We start from the raw sequence: 24,027 nt of genomic DNA on the forward strand, positions 1-24,027 counted from the left end.
TGGGCCGATGTGCTGGATTTGGGGTCAGGCAGAGGGGGGCCGTGCTGCCTCCCAGAACAGAGGCAGAGATCACTGGCGGCTGCTGGGATGACACGGGGCCCAGTCCCCTCTCTGAGCTTCCTTTTCCCCACCTGCAGAGGGGGTTATGATCGGGGTCGATGCAGTAGTTAGTTCGTGTCTGGCGCCATCTCGCTGAACCCATGTCACAACCCTTCTAGGCACTATTATGATCCTCCCTTCACAGATGGGAGAATTGAGGCCCAGAGAGGTTGAGTTACTTCCCCAAGTCACGCAGTTTTGGAAGCCATTAGTGCACAAATCCCGGGGTGACCACAGGAGAGCTGAGACAAGGTGAAATCCCTGGGTCTTTGGCCCTTGGGTTTCCCTTAGGCTTACATGGATCCTAGCAGCCGAGCCCCCAGATGCCCAATTCCTGGGCCACTCCCCAGCTTCCTTCAGAGGTGAGCATGGGCGTCTGGGAGCATCAGCCCTGGGGAGGGAAGAAGGTTCACTTGGTAGGGGTGGGGGCGCCAGTTCTGGGGTACAGCTCACTGGGGTAAGCAAGCGGGCCCCTCAGAAACTCCATCTCTCTCCTCTGTCCCAGGCAAAGGGGAGAGTCACTCTGGCCCCCTTGGTGTTGGCAAGCCTCCCCAACTTCCCTCCGTGGTGGCATCTCTGGGCCAGCCCAGGAGATGCTGGAGGGCAGACAAGGCCATTCAGTATTCCTTGTGTGGGGTGGGAGGCCCGGCGGGGCAGCCCAGCTTCGGGGCCATGATCCGCCTCCCAGCCCCCAGCCAGAGCCCTGGTCTGCAGTCCAGGAGCAAAGCCGGCCCTGGAGGACCTGGTCAGCAGCACAGAGCATGTCCCTTCTGGAGGACAGCTGGAATTCAGTGACAATGTCCCAGGGTTACCAGACCTTCAAGGATTTTAACAAAAGCCAGAAATCGAGGTGTTTTATCTATTTTTAATGTGAAATTTCACTTGTAAATGTTGGCTCAACTAGACCAAGCAAACACCAAGTGAGCCAAACCAGTTACCAAGCCCGCATAACCCCAGCATCCCCTCCCTTCCTGGTTCCCCCCACCAGCCTGTGGCTCCACGAACACCCCAGAGCTGGTTCCTCCCTGGGAAGTCAGAGGAGGGAGGGGATCATTCCTGGGCCCTCAGACCCCCGAGGGCACAAAGGCAGGGCTCGGGTGCAGTGACCTTGGCATGTGGGAGGTGGCAGTTTCTACCCCACGCGTTGGCACTGGGCAGGAATTATACAAAGCTGTAACTGTCCTGTCCTGCTGGTGGGATGGGGTGGGTGGGGACAGGCTGGCACCCGGCTTGGGGTTCTGCTCCAGGCCACAGCTGACGAGGGGGCTAGGGAAGAGCGGCCTCTGGCCTCTGTCCCTGGGGAGACCCGCTTCCTCTGTCCAGCAGTGGGAAGGACCTGCTTCTGTGTGTGTTCGTTGGTCTCCAGAGAGTTCTGCACGGGCGCCACGACCGCAGAAGGCTCCCAATGGTCCCCCGGGAGCCTGCTGAGGCTGTCTCTGCACTTTGACAGGTGGCGGCTGCCCCAGCCCTCTGCCTGTTTGCCGCCAAATCCTCAGCTCCCAACCTGCCTAAAACCCCCTTCAAAGGAGTGTCTGGTGACTCAGCCCACTTAGATCTGGCTGACTGTAGAGGTCTGGACAACCCCCCGTTTCTCTCCAAGAACGGGCACCGCCTGTCCCCGTCACTCATGGCCCCTCTGTCTCGGGCCCTGCCTGTGTCCCTCACCCATGTCACCTGCACAGCCCAGGCGGCCTTGGAGTGTGCCCAGGTGTGTGCATCTGGCAGGGGTGGGCCCGTGCTCCCGGCCATAGGGCCCCAGCTGTGCACACTGAGGCTTTCATAACAAAACAGTGTCCTTGGGGCTGAGCTGGGGCTCCCACCTCCGTACCCGGGCTCCCCGCCAGAGAAACCCACCCCACCTTCCACTGGCCCCTCCTGACCTTCAGGGCGATCTCCCAGCCTCCGCTGGCTCCTTGGGCCACAAGGGGCACTGGCTTAGGAGCACAAGTGGAGGTCTCAGTCTCTGCTCTTTCATTCTCCCCACCGCTCGCCTCTCTCCCCAGCCCACCCTGTGCCCCCAGGCCGCCCACACTCACTCTGGCCATTTCCAGGTTTGGGGGGGATCAGGAGGGCCTGAGGACGGGTGGGGGGTTGGGCTTGGTGCAGGGACTTGCGAGCTCAGCCTCATGCAGTGGAACTGTTCCCACACAGAAGCCCCCTTCCCACTCCCCCTGGCATCCCAGGGCGCCCCCAGCCCCCTTGGCCCAGCCCCCTCCTGGCAGAGGCCCACTCCCCTGTCAGGGCTTCCCCGTAGGTGGAGGCTTCGCTGGTGTCAGCCCAGGATGAAATGTGTCCCCAAAAGCTATTACCAGGGTGTCGTGGGCTGGGCAGTGCCAGGGACAGGGCAGAGGTCCTGCGCCGGGATTTCCTGTCTGTCCAGGCAGTAAATCCCCACACGGAGGAGATTGGTTTTTCCTCATGACTGATGGTCCCTGGCTGGGCTGAGTTTGTCCTCAGTCCCGCAGTGGGGCCGTCCGCCCATGTGGCGGTGCGATCTGTTCACTGGCCACAGCCCCAGAGTGAGGGGTGAGTGGCGCTAAACTCAGCCCCCCTGCCCCACCAAGCCATGTGCCCCGGGGCCGCAGCACCTGTGGTTGGAGGTCAGGCTCTTTTCTAACTCATCTGCTCAGATGACATTTCCCCCGATTCCTGCCACGGCCCCAAGTGGCCCTCCATGTCCCCGTCTGTGCAGCATCAAAGCCCAGACAGGAGCCTCAGAGAACAGCCAGCCGAGCCCTGGTGTGCTTCGTGCCTTCACCCATCCCCAGGCTGCATGGAGGTGGGTTAGCTCATCCCTAGTACCCCCCACAGCCTGAGCCCCCCACTGTCACCTGCCAGGACCTGCCACAGCCCCCTCTGTTCACCCTGCCTCTGCCTTGCACCCCATCTCCCAGGCCTTGGCCCGACACAGCCAGGAGCAACTTGCCATGTCCTCCTCTGAAAATCCTCCTGCCCATGGTTCCCTGTGGCCTTCCAGGTGAAGGCCACACTCCTGGCCATCACCCACAGACCCCACAGGCTCCAACCCCTGAAGACCAATGGCTCAGCAGCAGACTTCATGCCCCCACCTCGGGCTCCAAGTGCTGTGTCCTGTCACAGCCCACACCCCACATTCCTCTCAACCCCAGGGCCTTTGAACATGCTGTGGCTTCTACCCATACTCCCTTGCTGCTTCCTTCAGTCCCTGCTGGCCCTTCCTGAGACACCCACCCTCTCCATTCCAGCATGAATCAGGCCTTCTCTGAGTTGGCTTACATAGCACTCCTCCCACTTGGAAGTGATAGTTTTGTTGTTGGAATTATTTGAGTCGTCTCTGTCTCTTCACTGGAATACAAACTCCGTGAGGGTGAGGACTGTGTCCTCCTGACCCACCATGGCGGTGCCCCTGCACTGTCGTGCCTGGCCCACGGGAGCCCTCCCCTCCGTGAGCAGTTCATGGACAAACGGGACCCACAGCAGGTCTGTGGAAGTCTCGGGATTTGAACTAACTCCACGGCCTCTGACACCTTCCTCGGTCCTCACCTCCTCCCCGGGGAACAACCCTCCCCAGTGCGACAAGTCAGGCCTGGCTGCAGCGAAGGAAAGCCCGGGAATCAAGCTGCCGCTTCCGTTACCTGCAGAGACAAGAGTGTGGCCAAGAGAGGGTGGCTTTGGTGAGGGTGGCGGGGACGACTGCGCATCACAGCCACCAGCCAAAGAGGCAGGTCAGCTCTACGACTTCCTGAGGCCTGGGCCTGCCCATTAGCCCTGGGCTGGGGCCCCCACGGCTCCCCTGGGAAGAGGGGGTGATGTGAGCCAACAAGAAGGCACGGCCTCACAGCAGGCCCCCAAGCACGCGCAAGCCTGTCCATGTCCCGGACCAGCTGGGAGCATGTGCTAGGGGCCAGCGGGCGCGCACAGAGCACTAAGTGTCAACTCAGGCTTGTCGCGGTTGACGTGGACACAGTAGCCCCGGGAGCGTGGATGCGGGGACGCTGGGTGTGGGCACCCAGACACCTCCTGCCTTCAGCCTGTGTGGTCTTCCTTCCTCCCTGCGTACAGACCACCCTCCCAGGAACACTCAGCAGAAGCCACTGGGACCAGGCCACGGGCCGGCCAGACAAAGCTTCCTTTCCCCTCGCCAGCAGCCTTCTTGCTGCTGGCTCTGCGGGACGGGAAGACAGTTGGGGCTCACCCTCTCTGCCCGATAGGTGCCCAGAGGGACGGGAGGACCGATGGATGGACTGATCAGGGGGTTAGAAAGGCCTTCACTGGGCCGTCCGCATACCGTAATCACATACCACTTGCACGATTATTTATTGAGTATGTTTCTTCAAACCAGTTCTTTGTCTTTTTACTTAAATGCCTATTTTGGTTTCGTCCTAAGCAACAGCGTCTGTGAAATCATGACACTAAGGTGCCCGTTATACAATTTTTCCTAATACACATTGACATAAACACAACTATTAAAATAGATTAAATTTTTGCCCATATGTCAATTAAAATCATCTCTCCTGGACTTTGGTGGTCCAGCTGCCAACTACAGAAGGACCCTGGCTGAGGATAGAGCCTTAGGATGCCTGGTGACCTGGGAGCCCAGCCCCAAGAGCCAAAGCCCAAACTCCTTGTTCTGATATTTGAGATCTTTGTCAGTGGGCCCTGATACTCCTCCCAGACCTGTCTCCTGCCCCACACAGTAGGTGCACAATATTTACTGAGTGAATGGAAAATGGATTAATGAATCACTTGATCGGTCAATGCATGCGTGAGTAAATGAGCACACGTCGCTATGTGGGTGTCCCCTGGACCCTGAGACCCAAGCTATCAGGACCCGCCCCTGACCTAAGTCCGGAATCGGAGAGTCTTTTCCAACTTTCTCTACACATCAGTCTGTTGACTTTCCCTTTGGACTAGCTGAATCTGCCCTCATTGTCCCATTCCTGGGCCACTGTGTGCACCAGACCACCCCCTCCTCTCCCTCTGAGCCTGGGAGGGAAGAGGTGGCAGAAATCCTTCTGGAATGCACAGTGGGGTGCACCCCAGTATAAAGTCCAAACTTCCTACGGAAGCTTTGTGTCTCTCTGGCCCAGCTCCCCCGACCTCATCTGCAGCCGGATTTCGCACCCCCTGTGGCCCTCCCTTCTCTCCATACCTACAGTCTAGGCTGCTGGAAGGTTCCTGTTATGTTCTGACAGTCTCCCTCTTGCCTGACAGCTAGACAACCTTCATGTATTCATGTATTGGCTTAAACATCTTTTTCCCAAAGGAGTCTTCCTGACCACTGCCACCTCCTCCCTCCCACAGCAGGTGCTGCCTTTAAGATCCCAGAGCCCCTAACTTTCCCCCATCAAGATGAGAGCAAACACCAACAAAGCACTATGTGCCAGGCTGTTTAAATGCCTCACGTACATTAGCTCAGTTAGCCCTCAGGACAGCTGTACGAGGTAGGTATAATGATTATCCCCATGTGCCCATGGAGATGAGGCACAGAGAGGTTAGGTCACTTGCCTAAGGTCTCAAGCGGGGGGGGGGCAGGAATCTAAGTCCAGGCTGCCTGGCCCCAGAGCTGGGCGCCAAGCATGCCACACAGCGTGCAACTGCCATCTGTCTAGTTCTCTGTCACGCCCTTCTGTGAGGACAGACACCCATCTGGTTGGCTCAATATCTTATCTCAAGTGCTCACGGCAGTGCTTGGCACATAGTAGGGGCACAATGAATTGTATCATAAGATAGATGGATACATGGAGTTAAATGATGAGGATGGTCATACAAGGAAGAAAGATGGGTGGACATCTGATATAAAGAAGGATGATACCTGGTAAGTGGAGGATGGATGGATGATAGATGATGGATGGATGGATGATGGATGGAGAATGGAGGATGGATGGTTGGATGAATGGATGGATGGATGGAGGATGGATGGAGGATGGATGGATGGATGGATGGATGAAGGGTTGGATGGATGGATGGATGGAGGATGGATGGATGGATTGGCAGATGATGGATGAATGATGGAGGATGGAGGATAGATAATGGGTTGGTGATGGATGGATGTATGGAAGTCTGCAGAACATTCTCTACTTGGGGGAAAGCTCTAGAAATCCATCTGGAAAGGGATGAGGCTTCTTAAAGTCCTGGTTCTGACCCCATCTCTGCCATTCACTAGCTCTGTTATCTTACGCAGGTCACTTCATCTCTGTGACCCTAAGTTCCCTCATCTTTATAATAAGGATGTTTCTCTAGGCACCTAAGCCCCAGGACTCCACATAAAGGTACCTCTAGACATGGGGTCAAGGATCCCCATGGGGTCAGGGCAGCTTAGAGCCTGGGCTTGAGGCCCTGTCTTCCAAGTTTCCCACCTGCCTGTCCCATCCCTACCTTGCACACTTCTGGAATCCAAGGCAGCATGCCAGCCTGGCTCCGTGCTGACCCCAACCCCCCAGACCCAGCTTCCACTCTGGGCACCTCGGTGTCTGGCCCTGACCCCAGCACACTTAGGCTGTCTCACCTTCAGGGTCCTTGAGGACCTGATAGGGTGGGGCCATGGGGGGCAGCCACAGCCCAGAGAGCAACTGGCCTCCACACATAGCAAGAAAACAGGTTCAACAAGCATTTATTGTGCCCCTGCTGTGTGCCTGCTCTGTGCCCCCACTGTGGTGCCAGCGCCAGGAAGCCCCACCCACTCCCTGCCTCGGGCAGGGCTCTACGCCGCCTGACACCCCCTGAACTCCCCGGCCCGCTTTCTGGGGCCAACGACTGTGTCTTCCGTGGCATCCTGGCTGCACTGGACAGGGCGCCGTGTGTGACGGTGGCAAAAGTCAGGAGTCGTCCCAAAGTCTCCATGTGCAGCCCCGTGCATGCCTCAGGCCACCCTGGTTCCGTGTCCAGGGCCCTGAGCCCCAGGCGGTGGTGGGAAGGGCAGGCCTGTGTCTCCTACACAGGCTGGCTGAGTTCACAGCACACAGGCCAACTCTCCAGGGGCACCAGACCCGTGGTCTTGTGGCGTGGGGGCCGCTTCCGATGACAGCCTGAAGTCTGGGGGCCACGCTGGGTCTTGGTCACACCCAGTGCCCCAGGACCCAGCACTGGCGGTTCAGCTCGGGGACCTCCTGTGTGGAGCTCCGGGGCCAGGAATCTCCCATGTGTGGATGGTGTCCTGCCAAGAGACGCGTTGGTCAGTACTCACGGCCGCCTTCCTCCCTCCACGCACCCACTGCCCACCCATCTGTCAACCCACAGCCAGCGGCCTGCCGCTCACGTCCCAGCTCAGCATCCCGTCCCCATTACCCGCCCACCCCGACATCCATCCGCCAACACCCACTGCCATCCACTTCCCACCCACCAATGTGCCCACGACCCCACTCTGACACGCCTCCTGCCCACAGTCCCAAACCCACGCATGCACCTTCCCCCTGTCAACACACTATTCACCCTCCTCCCACCCCGTTCACACCCCCAGCCGCCCGACTTCCCGTAGCCACATGTCCCTGCCTCCGGAAACACCCGCCTAGCCTCCCACTCACCCGCCCTCCACCTTACCCAACCACTTGCCCACTGCCCGGCCTGCTGCCACACCCACGGACTCACCCAACCCTCCAGCCTCCCGTCCCTCTCCCTCCCGTGCCCACCCATCCACCCAGCCAGCCCGTCACCACCTCTCCACTTACCCACCCACCAGGCTTCCCCGAACTACAGTGTCTCCATGTGCTCAAGGAGCTGGGGGAGGGTTAGAAGAACAGGCGTACACAGGGACTGAGAGTGAGTGCGTGGGTGTGCCTAAAGGGAGTCCGGGCAGCGCCCTGACCCAGGGCAAAGGGGAGAGACTCCACCACCGCCTGCCGCTGCCCGCTGCTCTTTGGGTCCTGGGCAAGCAGAAGGGCTGGGAGCCGGTCCTCGTCCAACATCCTCACTCCCGTCTCCCTGGGTTCCCGGGAGCCTGCTCCCTGCCTTCACTCGAATGCCTCCTTAACATCTCCAGCACACAGGAGCGGTGTCCAACCCCACGCCGCGACCTGCTAACATGTCCTTGTACCTGCTGTGAATCAAACCCTCAGGGCCTGGCTCACATCTCCCCTCCTACAGGAAGCACCCCACATCTCTTTGAGGTCCTTGGCAGTTTCCCTCATCTTGGAGCACCTGCCCCAGTGGGACTCTCCAGCTTGGCCCTCAGACCACGAGCCAAGGAGAAGGATGGCTTGACCCGAGACAGAAGTTCGACGACGGATCAGGGGAGGTGGAAGCAGAGAGAGAAACAGAGGGAAGAGAGATGGGCTGGGGGTCCAGAGAGAAAACCAATAGCCACCTAGCATTCAAGGTCTCTACCCTACTTGATTCTAGCCTCACAAGCCTGTGAAGTAGCTAGCACCCATTTTACAGATGAGGGAATGGACGCTCAGGAAGGATAAGCAGCTGATGGACTTTTCCTGATCCCACACTTCCTCATTAAAGACTGTGTTCCATGTCGGTTCTTCTACTCTGAGCTCTAACGGAGGCTCAGACTTTCTTGTCATCCTTTGGGTTCAGACAGGTTCTTCGTAGCCAGCCCCACTGAGGTGGGAATTTCTGGTGAAGCCAAGCCCTTGCTTGCATACCTCTAAAGACAGATGGCTCACTACCCTTCCTCTATCCCCAAAGCAGCGCTTCCTCATGGCAAAGCCTGGAAAGCCACGGGCAGAGGGGAGGACGGCTGTGCTGATTTGGAGGGTGGTCGTGGGGTTTTGTGCTTTGATGTTTTTTCTGCCTTGGATATTCTTTAATGTTAGTGCTTTACTAATTTTAGTGTATTTTTTAAAGGGTGGGAAATAATTGGCAAACATTCTGGAACCATTTGGCCTCGGGAAAAATGTTTGTTTTGGCCCCAACCACTGAAACAGTTGCATTCTTTAGAAGTGAATGTTGCCAAGATCTAGGTGTTTGGATTTAAAAAAAAAAAAATCTAGAAGCAAATATTTGATTGCAGAAAGGTTTGATTCTTTTTCTAAATGAATATTTAAAAGTGATCGTAGCTGCTCCCACCATTGCCAACGGGGCCAACCCCGGAGAGTCTGCTGGAACAGAGAGAACGCGATCATGCATTTTGATAGAAGAGGAAAGGCCATGATCCCTATCCTTCCTTGAGTCAAGATCAGGCTGCTTGTCGCCTGGATCCAGAGGTGGGTTTTTCACCGAGGACTGGAAGCCTCCCAGGAGGGGCTTGGGGCCCAGAGCCATTTACAGCGGAGAGTAAGGAGCTCCGTCCCCCTGCATGAGGAGCACTGCCCCCCCCAGGCCACCACCACCCAACGCACTTTCCATCTTCCAGTATCTTTACTTTGGGGCTAGTCACTAGCTGGCAGGGAGTGGGGACAGAGGGAGGGGGAAGCCCCTGATGCCACAGATTGGAGAATACCACCTCAGAAGGTCAACAGGACCCACTCAAATGACATAAATGGGCGAAGCAGCCAGAAGCAACCAACCGTTCTTCAGCTCTGGCCAATTGTTGCCATGGAGAATGTGGGCTCAGATCTTCCAGAAAGTTCAGGGAAACTGAAAATCAGAATTTCAAAATAAAATCTCCTAGGCTTTCAATACTGACATTTACATTTTAACACGTTTACAGCCGTCTGTGGGCTAAGTAGCACCTTTCAGCCTGGCCAGTTCTGACCTCTCCTTCCCAGCCTGCATCCTTGTTCCATGACTCTGTGCCGTGGCTTCACACATTCTGGTCCCTCGGCCTGATGCCCTTCCCTGCTGTTTCCTGGTTACTGAGTCTCCCACTTGCCTTTCAAATGCACCCCTTCTGGGAAGCATCCCACGACCTCACAGGCACAGACCTTGTTCCCCCCATGACCGCACAACAGGCTGTTGATCTCTGTCTCCCCCTGGGCTTGTCACTTTGTGTTGTGAGGTTCTCCCCAGCTAACCTTGGGACCCAGTGCAGGTGGGGACTGAGTCTACTTTCATCCCAGAGCCTTGGCCCCCAGCACCCAGCCAGGCACACAGCAAGAGACAAGTGAAGAAACCAGGCTGGAGGAGGATGGAGTAATTCCTAAGCTTGAAGACTGAGCTCTGCCTGCCCCTCCTGGTCTGGGATTCTGTACATTATGCGAGGCTCCTCGGTCAGTCTCTCCTGTGGATACAGGCTTAGGGGGGAGAACTCCTATTGCAGTCTTGCGGTCAAAGGTTCCAATCCAGGCTCCACTGATTACAAGCTGTGTCTGTCAGTCTTCTTTTCTTTCTTTCTTTTTTTTTTTTAAGCTGTGTGACTGTTGACAAGCACCTTCTCCTCTCTGAACCTGCAATGAATGTGAGTCACAAAGGTTCAGCAGGCCCAGCAGGCCCCCAGCTAGAAGTCCGTCCTATCCCACTTCAGACTGCCACAGTAATAGCAAAATGCCTGTATGGGAGGGGGTTGGAGTCAACCACCTCTCTTCACAGATGGGGAGCCACGGCCCAAGGGTGGGAAGAGATCTGTCCAAGGTGCCACTCGGAGGGTGGAGAGCAAGCACTGTGTTTTAAATTCCCTTGGAAGCAACCAGGCTTAGCAGAGTACTCGGCCCAAACGAACATGAACGCATTTAATGTCCTGTCTCTTCCGTCCTCATTTCTCCATCGTTCCGTGGGAAATCGCTGTCATGAACTCCCCCAGGGCACCAAGATCCCAGGAGATCAGCTTTCAGCTCTGCTGAATGGTGTGCAGTCACATCCTCTGTTCCGGAATGGATTCACTGAGTTGGAAGGGCCCTTCAAAGCAAGTCTGCCAGTGCCACCGCAAATGTGTCGAAGGGGGAGCGGGGGCACTCACATGGGATGGAACTTGTCCAAGGCTCTCTGAAGCTGGCAAAGGAACTGATGACGGTGGGCAAGTGGCTGGTGCTGGCGTTTCTGACCCCACGGCAGCCCAGCCCAACCTGGCATGGGAGAGACAGGTGACGGCTAACCCCCCTGCCCCACCCCACATGCGCTATCCAAGGTGCTGACTCCCTCTCTTGAGGACTCGCCGGTCCAGCCGGACCCTACTGTCTCGCTGCCCTAATTCTTTCCTCTAGAAAGAGAAGGGGTGAGGGGAGTGAGGGAGAAATGAATGAAGGTTGGCCCTGAGGTGTCTGGCTTTGAAGACCCTTCAGCTAGTGACACCGTTGTCCATTTTCAACTCCTAAAATGTCACCACCTTGGCGAGGGCCCTAGGGCTGCTTCTCCAAGTCAACCCCACTCTGCAGATCTGTATCCTGAGGGCACTTCAGAGACTCTAGCATATTTGGGAATAGCCATTTACTCGATTCCTCCCGGTTCCCCTACGAGGCTGTACGTAACGTGGGACACAGATTAGCTGAGCTGCTCCTTGTTGCTGTGTCCCTAGTGCCTCGCTTAATTCCACACACACTGATCATCTGTTGAATGAATGAACAAGGAAGGATTTGGGAAGAGAGGCAGGTGTGCATGAGAGCCGTGTGGAAGGGAGGTTGGGTTTTGTGGTCTACCCTGGGGATCGCTTGTCTTAGATCAAACGGGGGCCGCCCCAGCCTTGTTCTGGCTGGAGTCCATCTTCTTGGGGACCCCACGACCTGCTCATCTGTTTTATGCGCTCAGGATCAGGCTAAGTCCACTTAACCTGAAACCCATCCCAGGACCACGGACTCCTTTACTCTCTTATGAAACGCTTTTTGGGTCAGTGTGCCCGCCTCCACTGTGGGTGCTGGGTCTGCAGACAGGAGTGAGACACTTGCCAGTGTCTGTGAGCGAGACAGACATATAAGGTGGAAATGACAAGAGCACACAGCCCTTACTGTGTGCCAGGAGCCGTTCACCATGTCTCAGGGGCACTGGCCCATTTAATCCTCGAAATCTGAGTGAGGTGCCATTACTATGCCCATTTGATAGACCAGGAAAGCGAGGCCAGGACGGGTTAAGTCATTTGTCCACAGTCTCACTGCCAGATTTGAACCCAGGCAGCCTCCAAAGGCCCAGGCTTGTAACCACCATAAAATCCCACCTTGTAGACAACGCAGAGATGAACATGACCAGCGTGGCAGAGGGGGAAGGCGGGGCTGGCTGCCATCCCCTGGGCATTTGAACTAGACTTAGAAAGCACTGTGAAGCTCACAATCCCACAAGTAGGGTTCGTTTCTTGCCCAGTGGAGGAAGGGGGCAGGTCTTTTCAGGCAGAAGGAACAGAGTGTGAAATAGGTTCTTGGCAGGTAAATGAGGTTTTCAGGAGGTGTGAAAAACCTAGCACCATTGGTGGTCGGGGGAGGCAAGAAGGTCTGTGCGGCTGGAAAGCAGGGCACACGCAGCGGGCGGAGGGAGGGTTGGGAGATTATGGGTGCCTGCGGGGAAAAGTCCCAGCAGCCCCTCCAGGTGACGGGGCCCATCCCACACCTGGGATTTGCACCTGAGCATCAGACTTACCCGATGTGGATTCCTCAGCCCTGCCCCAAACCAAGGAGTTGGAATTTCTGGGGAAATCTGTATTTTAACAACTGCCCCCCCCCAAGTGTTTCTGGACAAAAGAAATGGTCACAGAGAAGAACAAAAGCACAGTAAGTTGTCTGGATTTGTGACCCAGGACAAATGACCTGGTTTCTCCTACCCTAAGTATCTTTTCCCGTAAAACGGAAATCGTCGTCAGAGTAACTACCGCAAGGGGATGGAGTAAGCTAACTCATTCTCTGGACACATGCTGATGACCCACTGTGGGCCAGGTCCTGGGGTGGCCACACAGCTGAGGTGACAAGGCCCCTGTCCCCACATCTGTAACCTAGTGGGGGGACAGTTAGCAGAGAAGGGTCCCGAGAGTGGTGGGTGGCTGGGAAATGAAGCAGGGATGGGAGGGGGTGGCGGGAGGGCCTCTGTGGGTGTGTGTGGGAGGAGTCAACACAGAGCCTGACACCCGCCAGGGGGGCCACCGGAGGCGCTTGTGGACCTAGGAGGAGGGGATGGGGGAGGCAGCACCAAGACCATCTTAGGAGAATGGGTTGAAGAGGAGTTGGCCCTAGAAGCACCCGTTTCCACCCAGAAGCCACCAAAGGGCCCAAGCACGGGACAAAATGCAGAGCCGCTCCTGGCCGCAGCTTTGGAGGGATGGGTCCTGGCTCAGGGCTGAGGGCTGCTCAGAAGCTGGTCCGCAGAGACGCAGCAACAGGGTCCCTTGGGCCCCCACTAGGAATGCAGATGCCCAGGCCCCGCCCCAGCCCTCTTGAGCCAGGAACTCAGAGACGGGGCCCGGCAATCCGTGTTTTAGGGAGCCCCCCAGGTGATTCTGATGTGAACACTGGCCTGGGTCTCTCAGCCCCCAGGGTCCCAGGTCTCAGAGGCCTCCAAGCCGCAGACCTGTCTGGGTGCCCAGAGAGTCGGCATCGACATTTATTTCAGAAACATTGTCTGCTTCCATTTTAATAAAGGAAGCGACTCGAGCAGTACTCTATTGGATGTGATTTTGATCTAATAAAAATGCCAAGCTGCTCTGGACCCAGGAAAGTCTTTCTTGAAATTCCCTCTGCTATTTTGAGGGCAGCGGCAGCGGAAACCCATCTAGACGGAGCTCCCAGAAGCCACCTCTCCACCCGGCAAGTGACAGCCCTCTTGCCAAGGCCCCGCCCGGCCTTCCAGACACACCTGGCAGAATCAAAAGCTTGTCTTAGGCATTGAACTTGACAGCTGCGATCAGCTGCAAGCCTCAGTTGCCCCCGGAAGGAAGATGCAGACACCTGGACCAGATGGCAGCATCGCCTCCATCAAGTGTCACATCTGATGTGACACTCCCGAGCTAGCTGGTGGCATTGCAGAGCCCCAGAGGCAAGTTTGAAAAGCATACTCTTTCCTCGGGAAAAAGAAATTGTGGCAGAGTCCGTATCAGAGGAGCCCAAGGAAAAATAGCAACTTGTACCCAAAATCCGTGTATTGGTTGACGGAGAAGTGGCTGCTCCAGTGGGAAACAGCAGGAGACACCTGGAGCAACTGAACACAAGACACAGGCAACACACTATTCCAGGTTCTCAGAACACAGACTCTAACGGAACAAGACAGGGGGCCTGTTCTCCTGGAACCGAATTGGGAGCGGCCACCAAATAAAACCCAAGTACATAAATACAAAAAATAATTTCAAGAGGGACAGGTGCCACAAAGGAAAGAAAACAAGGTCATAACGAGGACAGCGGGGGAAGAAAATTGCAGTCAGGGGAAGCTTCTCCAAGGAAGCAGTCTTCTGGCTGAGACTTTAAGGCGAGACAACGCCAGCCATGCAAGGGTTTAGAGGGAGAGCATTCTGGGTAGAGAGAATGGCAAGTACAAAGGTCCTGTGAGGGGATGTTCTCATTTTCTTGCTAAGTCAAGGGGGCTGGAGCAGAATGAGAGAAGGGAGAGGGAGAGGAGCTGAGGGCGGGGTTTGGGGGGCCAGAACAGAAATGGCCTTGGACGAAAAGGAAGGAGAAAAATGGACAACCGAGCAGGGCTATATCCCCCCGGGGACCAGAGATCCCAGCAAGTCAAGTGCCTTTCAGCTCCTTACTCCTTCCATCCCCACAGCAGAGTCATCATCCCTCCTTCCCAGGGCTGGGAACGCCTGAGCAGAGACCTGCACACAGTAAGCCTTTAATAACGTGGGCTCACTGACATTCCTCCTCCCCCGTTCCTCCTGCCCGCAAGTCAGCCCACCACAAAATCCGAGCAGCTGTTCGGTGCAGAAATATTGCAAAACTCGACCAGGCATTTCCAAAATATTTTCTTGGCCAAAACCCCACTAGCGGCTAAGAGGCTGCGTTCTGGGGACGGTGCTGTTTCCCTAGATGGCCTCATCAAGCTGCTTTTCTAGCCCGCGAGGTCTGCGAGGACCAAGTCCACGTGGGGCTGGTCCCTGAGTCCCTGGGCCCCACCCAGAGTCTGGTAGACGGCTGCACCCAGCATGGGGGACCCCCACAGGCATGTGGCAGCTCACCCTCGGGGCCCAGGGTTCTGCCTCTGGGGCCAGACGGGCTGGGTCCAAATACCAGCCCTGCTGTGTGTTGAGCCTCATTCTCCCCGCCTGTAAAATGGGCCATGTTTAGGATTAAATAAACAGCTAAATGTAAAGTCCTCAGAACGCACACAGGAGGAGGCAGGACCAGCAGACCTGGTGGGACTGCCCTCTCATTGGCTATTTTTGTCATCTAGTCCAGGAATCCTAATCGCTGTAGGATTCTACCAAGTGGGTTCACCTCTGGCCAAGGACCCCTCCCTCTCCAGCCCCTCGCCCTCACCGCCAGCCAGAGCAGGCGCCCGGCCTCTGCCATCACAGCACCTGCATGGACCCCACTCTAGCTCTGGCTGCACAGGACAGCCATGGTTGGGAGCCCCCCGGTCCAGGAACACACCTTGCGCACCCCTGTGATCCAGAACCCAGCCCGGGCCCAGTCCAGAGGAGCAGCTTTTGTAAAGATGTGTTGAGTCAATGGCTTTCTCTGAGGCCGCAGGAGCAGCCACGTCAGGGGTAACTCGAGGGACTGAGGCCAGCTCCTCTGGCTGTGGACGGGGAGCCTTCCCTTCCTGGTGAGAACTGAGTCCCCAGCGCCTCCACAGGCCCCGGGGGAAAGACAGCGGCTACCGGATGAAAGGCACACCTGGCAGAGGTGCTGTGGGACCGGAGGCTCCTTTCTTCCTTCGAAGCAGGGATCTGGCAAACCTCTGGGGGCCCCCCCGCCGGCCCTTGGCAGTCCCTTCCTCGCAGCCTTCGGAGGCTTCTCTGTGAGCCCCCCCAGGCAGAGCGTTAGGATCCAGCAGCTTTGCCGGCTCTCCCCACCCCAAGCACGCTCCCTGGAGGACCGAGCTGCAGCTGTCTCCCTTTCCAGCTCTGCAGGACCGTCCAACTGCACCTAGACAAACAGCATGGGCGCACCAACCTCTGTCCTCTCTGGATACCCGGATGCCCCGGAGGACCCCCTCCGGCGAGGTGAGTGGCTGACCTCCACCCGCCCTAGGGGAATGCAGACCCTGGGCCCCGACCCAGCACCCCCAGGGCCTGAGCAGAGCGGCCATTGTGTCTGGAGGGGTAACTCAGATACACGCGCTCTGCACCAGTGGCCCCAGCCCCCCAGTGGGGTTCAGGGTGGTCGCCTCCATACTGTGTCCTTTACAGACCCTGCCCCTCCCTGCTTGGGCTGCTTCCCCTGCTCCTACTGTGTCTTCTGGGATCACCCAAATGGGTGCTGTCTGCCAAGTCCTTATCTCTGGGTCTGCCTCTGGGAGAACCCAAACGAAGACATCCTGACAATTCTTCCTGCAAAGAGTTCCTGAACCCACCCACTTTCATCGTCATTGCCGAAGGTCAGGCCACGGTCCTCTCTCCTGGGAATGACTACAACAGCATCAAAGCTGCCCTCCGGGTCTCCGCTCTTGCTCCCCTCCAACCCTTTCCCCACAGAGCAGATGGATGCAGGGATGGCTACGGCTGGATGGGAGGATATGAAATGGAGACAGACAGACAGAGAGATGATCCAGCTCTCAGCACAGATTAAAGTTATAGACAGATGCTGAAACAGATGAAGGATCTGGATAAGTCTCCTTCCCGCTCAAAACGCCCCAGGCTCCCCACTGCATGGCCAGCTCCTTCCCACGCCCCTGCCCCGGCGCCCCTCTAGCCCCATCACCGGCCTCCCCATTGCGGTCCCTGCTCCAGCCACGCTGGCCTCCGGTCCTGCTGCCCCTGCTTCGGGGACTTAGCACTTGCAAGCCTCTGCCTGGAAGGGTGAGTCCGGGGCTGGCGCTTTCTCATCCTCTAGGCTCCGGTCACTGAGGCGCCCGAGAGCCGCCTGCCCGGCCTTCACCCGCGCCCTCTGAGCAAGATGGCCTGGTTCATTTCTGAGTCGCTTACTTTCTCCCATGCCACCCCGCAGAGGGAGGGTGAGCCCCACGAGGCAGAAGACTCTGTGTGCTCTCGCTCCCTCACAGCTGTGTCTTGGAGGGAATGAAAGATGCATTTCCTACAGGCTGTTGACCTGTGCACGAGGGCACTGATGTTCCTTCCGGGAGGGAAAGCTGCCTGGCAGATGAAGTGGGTTAGGGCAGGGGTGAGGGCCATGGGGGGCGGGCTGGGCGTGGAGGGCTCCTGCAGGTGCCCCGACCCTGAGTGTCCTCATTAATTCCAGTGCTTGCTTTTAGAGCCTGACGGGGTCCCTTCAACTCTTTCTTCATCCTTGGGCTTCGGGGATTGGGCTTCCCTGCCCCCAAGACCAGTCCCAGGGCCTCCTTCCACTCAGGGTTGCCTGTCCGTTCTGCAGGGAGCGTAGGGAGGCTTGGGCCCAAACAGGAGCCTGTGACACTGGACCGGTGTTCTCAGCCTTCATTCCTTCTGGAGGAGCTTCTGGAGCCTCTCAGAGAGATTTCTGCTCCCTGGTCCCCTCTGCTTCTGTGAGTGCAGGTGGGAGAAGCCCGCAGGCATGAAGATGCAGATACTGGCCACTGGAAGGCACTGGAGGGTCCTGAAAGGTCTGGGAGACACAGGCAGGGCATGGACGGTGTCTGCTGGAACTGCTCTACTGTGAGCCTCCGTGCTGTGTGACCTTGGACAAGCTACTCCACCTCTCTGAGTCTGAATTTCCTCATCTGCGCAACGTGGCTCATAATCCCAGCTGTCGGGGCTGTGGGCCGGCGAACCCAGGAGGTCAGGCATGAAAAGCCCTTGGAAGGGGGTGTGGTGGGTGGGGAGTCTGTGTCAGGCCTTCCGCAGGCTGAGCTGAGCTGAGTTTCTGCCATTTTAACGTTAATCTCACATCGCCTCTTTCTTTTACCGGCCAGAGCCGTCCCTTTCTCTCCTTTTTTTTTTTTTTTAATATTTTATTTATTTATTTGACAGAGAGAGATCACAACTAGGCAGAGAGAGAGGAGGAAGCAGGCTCAGGACCCTGAGATCATGACCTGAGCTGAAGGCAGAGGCTTAACCCACTAAGCCACCCAGGCGCCCCGGCCCTTTCTCTCCTTTCACCAACCTTTGCTTTCTGGTCCAGGCATTTGTTTTCCTAATGGGTGCCCTAGATTCTGTCTGTGGTGTCCCCCACAGTGAGGCTACGAAGCCAATGCATTCCGAGCTGCCAGGAGCCTCTGCAGCCCACACGAGTCGCAACCACTGTCCCCTCCCTGCCTTGGCTAGTCAGACCCTGGGGCCGTTCCCCCTTCTGGCCAACAGCCCACTCAGCCTGGACCTGAGCTGGGGCTCACCAGCCTGCCCCGAAGCACCCAACATCCTCCCTCAATTTCTTAGCATCCCATCTCCCTTGTGAGAGGGCCACAGCCTCTGGGTGCGGGGGACTGGCTATGCCAAGACGCCAGCCTCAGTTTCCCCACCTGCAGTGTGTGTCTGCGGGACCAAGCAGGGCTGCAGGGAGAGGTTGGCCTGGCTCATCCCCAGGGTCCCCTCCCCTCGGATGGTGCGGGCGGGGTGTTGCAGACGTGGCCACTTACGGGCAGTGTATCTCTCGTGACGACAGTCTAAGCGCAGGTCCTCCTCCTCGTGCCCATCCCCCTTCTCGATCCTGGAAAGAAAAGGACCCAAAAGCCTGTGTCAGAAAGAGCAAGCTGAGCTGGCAGAGGCCCAGGACCTGAAAAGTACAGTCTTTTCCCTCTGGGAACCCTGCACAAAGCAACCTGGGCCGTGGCCGCCGCCAAGACCCTTACCACGGCCCTATTAGATGGGTGCCACGATCTCCGTTTTGTCCATGGAGAAACTGAGGCACTGAAAGCTAATGTGACCAGTCCAATTCCAGACGGGGCTGGAACTGGTGGGGCAGGGAATGCTGAGCCAACAAGGGCCTGGGTGCAGGCAACTGCAGACCTAAGCCCTTACCCTCATCCCACCGCTGACCCGGCCCGGGGAAAGGGTGGGGCTGTGTTACCCACTGGGCTCGCCCCCGTGTAACCCGAATACATTGTGAAGCCCCACGCAGTCCAGTCCAGGAGTGCGTCCCCGTAAGAGGAACACACTCTGGTCCCCAGAAGTAGAAACACTGTCAATCGCTTTCATATCTGCTGAACAACACCGGAAGTGTTCCCAATTCCTGTCTGCAGCCACGCTCGTTCTTAGATCTTTCCTCAACTCCTCTTGGCCTTTTACTTGCTTTGCGTTCCTCCTCCTGCCTCTTCTTTGCATGGATATCCTCTGTTCTCTTGTGCAAGGAAGTCTCAGTCCCCACCCAAGCAAATGCCCCAGGCCCATTTTCTGGTTCTTGCCATCACGTCTTATTTCGAGTTGCCCAGCTGTGTCCAGAGCGTGAGGCTAGAGAAGGAGGCATGGGGACGGTGACAGATGACAACCAGGCCATTGCAGATGCCTAGTAGAAGGGACAGAAATACTCCTGCACTGATCCTTCTGGCCCTCTCAGACCGCTCATTCACTCATTCACCAGGAATGTCCAGAGGCCCTGCTCTGGGCCGTTTACTCCAGATGCTGTGTGCCCCGCCGAAATGTATATCTCACGGTCTGCCCCCAGAGCCTCCGGTCCAGTAGACGACAGCGTGCACATGAGGGAGACCGTGATAAGCGTTGTATAACGCCACCTGAGACTCCCCATGCCATCTGGACCCAGGGGCTAGGCTGTGCTTCCCAGGGAGCAAACTCTAACACAAGTGGGTCTTTGACAAGTATTTTCTACGGCCGGGCTGCTTCCCGATGGCAGCACAAAGCCCTAAGGGCTGAAGCTACAGGAAGGCATGTATATACTGTAGATAGTTGATGCTGTGGGAAGGTTCCATACAAGGAAAGATGTCCTTTTCTTTTCTTTTTTGCATCTTTTAGTAGAAACATCTTTGTTATTTTCCAGAGAGCACTGGCTTATTTAAAAAAAAAGAAAAAGAAAAAGAAAAAAAACAACCTCCCACTCATACAGCAGAAGTCCCCCCTTATAATGACACCTCCCTGTGGTGGCTTCACCACCGCTAGGAGCTTTGTGTTTATCATTTCAGAATTAAAACTTTTTTTTTTTTTAAACACATACAGCCTCAAATTAAACATGATTTCATAACCTGGTTTTATCCTTACCCACAAATTTCCAGCATCGTTCCATGTCAGTACACGTAAATCTCACTTACCTTTTCCCTCATATTGTATGGGGGAGAATAGTTAATATTCAACCCCCTACTGACAGACACTTAGGGTTTTTTTGTTTTTTTTTTAAGAGTTTGACACTCTTAAAAGTAGTCTTGCATGTGTATCTGGGAAGGTGCTGAGCTCCCCATCCCCAGAGGTAATCAAGACAAGAATACCACCAATCATGACACTGCAAACACTGCGTGGAGGCTGGACCATGTAACTGAGCCCATCCCTATCCCAGAGTGCCATCTGCCTGGGCATCCCCAGTGCCTCGGGTCAACAGATACCTGCCCCACCACATACAGGCCTCACACATCCTCCTGCGTCTCTCAGCCTTAACCTTGAACCATTACTCCACCGACCCCAGGTTCCCAGTTCTCAGGGTTTCTTATCTTCTGAAATCATCCCATCCAAGCCTCATGCTGGGCACCTCCCTTGGGCTCTGCAGGGAGCCTTGGCCCTAGGGACAGGGGCCAGTGAGCACAGGAGATGGGGTTTAAAGAGAGAGGCAGCCCCACCTGGTCTGGTCCCTCCCATTCCCTGGGATCCCAGACCTGGCACCAGGAAGCCCAGAATTCAATAGTTAGCAGATCAGAGAACACCTGCCAATTAGCCAGCAAATACTGGAGGCCTCGTGCTGGGTTTGAGTACCAGAGTCATCAATGGAAGTAATCTGCAGGCGCTTGGGAGCCATCTGGTGAGGGGTAAGGCGTGTCAGTGGTTATGACAAGAGCTGAGGACCCTCCCATAGCCCCCAGCACTCCCCGGTAAGAAACACATCAGGACGCAGGGATCTTCTGGGCACGAATGAGCCCTTGGGCCCTGTAGGGAGGAGGGATCATGGCCGAGGGCAGCTCTGCTATTCCCAAGCAGCATGGCCTTGTGCAACTCACCTGACTGCTCTGAACCCTCTGGTCTAGAAGGTTCTACATGGCAATGGGCACACGGTGCTAAGCACGACAATAAGGACAAGCACCAGCACCCCACTGGTGGTTGTGGACCCCGGAGCCCGGTACCTGGCACAGAGCCAGGGTTCCAAACAGTTTAACCACCACAATTTCTAAACTCACTTAATTGGCGGGCTTCCCCGGTACATTTTAAAGTCCAAGAGAAGGGGATGGAGTTTATCTCGTTCTCCACTTCCATGGAGGCCCCAGGGTCTAGCCTGGTGTTTGGCACCAGGCATCCCCACGAGTGTTTGCAGGCAAGGAAGAGAGAGGGAAGAGCACATGCAGCCCGAGGCTAACAGCAGCCCCAATGGGGAACATCTGGGGGTGGTGAGCTCTGTGTAGAAAGAGAAGACCAATGGGAAATGGCACTAGGTGACAATTATATTTGATTTTGAACTGCGATTTCCTGCAGGAAATATTACGAGCTTTCTGAAGACAGTTTTTTTTTTTTTTTATTTGAAGGCGGTGCAAGAAATTAACTACAAGTGCCTTGAAGGATAAATGGAGGTGGGGGGGGGACAGTGCTGGGACTGAAGCCTTGCTCAGGAGGGGCACCCAGTCTGCAGTGAACACGGCTGTCCTCCGTGAACCCGCTGTGTGCTTCCCTCCGCGGGTGTCGGGCATCACCTCTGTGAAAGCCACTTGAGTCTGGACATGTCCTGACCACCCGCCCGTGTGGCTTCCTCCTCTGATCAGTGGGCATCATAGTGCACCAGCCTCTCAAGGTGGCTAGAGGAGTAAACGAATGAGCCCGTGGGAAGCCGAGTGCATCTGGAGTGCTCGTCACATCCTTATCACCGTGGTCGTCATCCACCTCATCTCCGGGGACCTTTATGGTCTGTCCATCTGTGACCCCTTCTCATGGTTCCGGTATTTTAACATGTTCACCAATCCCCACCCCGGAGCCCCCCCACCAAAGCCATGCCCCCTCTCCTTCCGCTCCATCAGTTAGACCTGAGCCATGCGCCGCCTCTGGAAAGGGGTGTTTTGGAAGAAGCAGATTGAGGGCAGAGAGCGCCCACGGGGAGTCATACGCAGCCTTCCATCCCAGAAGAGACAGAGTCTTCACAAACTGGGGACAAGGAGAGTCAGGGCAGAAGCTAGGCTGGTGCCTAGCAAGGGCGGAGGAGCCCCGGGTGAAGGCGACAGGAACCGCAATACCTGCCCAGCCTTTCAAGTGAGAACAAAATACACTCGTAAACTGTCTAAATCTTTATTATTTGGGGTCTGTTTGCACCCACTCAGATCTATGTCCCAGCCAAAGTCACTGCCGCCACCACCATTAACCATCATCCCCATTTTACAGCAGGAGAACCGAGACTGAAGTGGCCCTGCGACTTGCCCACATTCAGTGGGGGGCCGGTAAAGGTTAATGGCCAGCTCTCGGACAGGAGGCAAGAGCCTGGCTTTGCGGTGTCCGTACACACTCCCAGCGTGGCGGACGGAAAGGCAGCAGTGTGACGTCACTGACTGTGGGGCCGCGGGGCAGACAAGTGCACGCGGTGTGCGGCTGAATTCCGGCTTATCAGTGCCTGCATCTCCAGGGTGTCCCCACTGTGCCCCGCAGACCCCCAGGTGGCCAGGGACTCTCAGTCCCACCCACCCTGGGTCCCCCCAACCTGCGTTGTGAGGTCCCAGAGGGAAGCGGGGACCATCCAACTCCAGCTCTGAGAACTGCAGGCAGATGTGCCAACAGCTGTGCAGGGGGTGACTGCACAGTCACGCAGCCACCGCCCCAGGGCCCCATAGCTTCCAGAATCGGGCTGCGGCTGGGTACTGGCTGTCTTCTGAGAAAAGAGATGGATGCCAGGGAGTGATGGAGGCGGAGAGGCTCCGATGGTTTGCGGGGGGACCAGAGCCACTGCCCCGTTTTCTCAGGAGGACCCCCAAGTACCTGCCCGCCTAATTCCTGGGCCAAACATGGCCACAGCAGGTCAGGTCACCACACACAGGGGTTCCCACCGGGTCTTCTCTCTGCTGGGACAGCAGCCCCAGCACCTCGCCAGCACAGCCCTTCCAGAACGTTCTCTGTCCCCTGCAGTCTTGTCAGTACCATCCTCAAAGCCAGCCCCTCTCTCGCCGTCCCTGGGCTGGCTTGTTTCCCAAGCCTCCAGCCACTTCCCAGTAGGAACTGGCAGTCCACAGCCCGTGCATGCATCTCCATCTGTCTGACAAAGGACTAGGTGTCCCCCGCCACCTTAATTTCCAATCTACCTTGGACCTTTTTTTTTTTTAAATAAAATACAATGAAAATGAGTAACTAGAAAACGAAATGGGGGAAAAAAAACCACATTCGATGGCAAGCTTGGGTGTCCCAGCCATCTCAGCTTTCCGAGAAATCTTTCAAACTCCTACCAACTCTGGTCCTCATGTCACTATGGAAGTGTGCAGATGGGCTCTGGTTGGAGCTGGCTGGGAGGTGGGGGCCCTTCCTTCAGCCTCTGGCCACGCCTACCTTCTGAGCACCTGCTCCGCCCTCCAGCCTGACATTTCCTGAGCCTGACCTTGCTCGCCAGTCACGGATGGGCTAGTCTGGTTCAGCAGGTCTGGGGCAGGACCTGAGACTCTGCCTTCTCACAGGTTCCTGGGTAAGGCCCACACTGTTGGCCCCGGATCACAGAAGAACCAGGCACTGGACCCTTGGCTTTAGGCGCACGTGGGGCTTTGCTAAGCTTCGGCCCAGTCGCCCTCGGTGTCCAGGCTTCCAGTGGCCTCCCCAGGGTCCCAGCTACACAGGGGCAACACCTAAGGGCTGGCCACAATGACAGAGGGTTGGAGGGTGCCCAGAGGTCCCCTCGCCAAGTCACTCCTGCTTCCCCGTCCCCTCCAGCTGGGAGTTCAGAAGTGGCCATTCCTTCCAGACGTTCTCCCACGTCCTTCTGACCGATTTCCACTCAAGGGCCCATCTGTGTTTCCGGCTCTTCCTTCACGCTGTGTCGGCCGGCCAAGGGTCCCGCAGTCTTCACG

The 24,027-nt window shown here is 56.6% G+C and overlaps 1 protein-coding gene across 3 annotated transcripts in view; it reads right to left on the minus strand.

Annotated features, from left to right (window-relative positions):
* Nucleotides 1-6,674: 6,674 nt before the first annotated feature.
* GSG1L (GSG1 like) overlaps nucleotides 6,675-24,027 on the minus strand; it is a 197,961-nt gene continuing 180,608 nt past the window's right edge. The window contains exons 6-7 of one of the 3 annotated variants that reach the window (XM_047714413.1): nucleotides 18,370-18,557; nucleotides 6,675-7,234 (exon numbers count right to left, since the gene is read on the minus strand). In XM_047714413.1, coding sequence (XP_047570369.1) covers nucleotides 7,137-7,234; nucleotides 18,370-18,557 — 286 coding nt within the window. In that variant the 3' untranslated portion in view covers nucleotides 6,675-7,136. The remainder of the gene's footprint in view (nucleotides 7,235-18,369; nucleotides 18,558-24,027) is intronic. The other 2 variants (XM_047714415.1, XM_047714414.1) reach the window with 2 other exon arrangements.

Source organism: Lutra lutra, chromosome 18 (assembly GCF_902655055.1).
Source record: "Lutra lutra chromosome 18, mLutLut1.2, whole genome shotgun sequence".
Taxonomy (NCBI): Eukaryota; Metazoa; Chordata; class Mammalia; order Carnivora; family Mustelidae; genus Lutra; species Lutra lutra.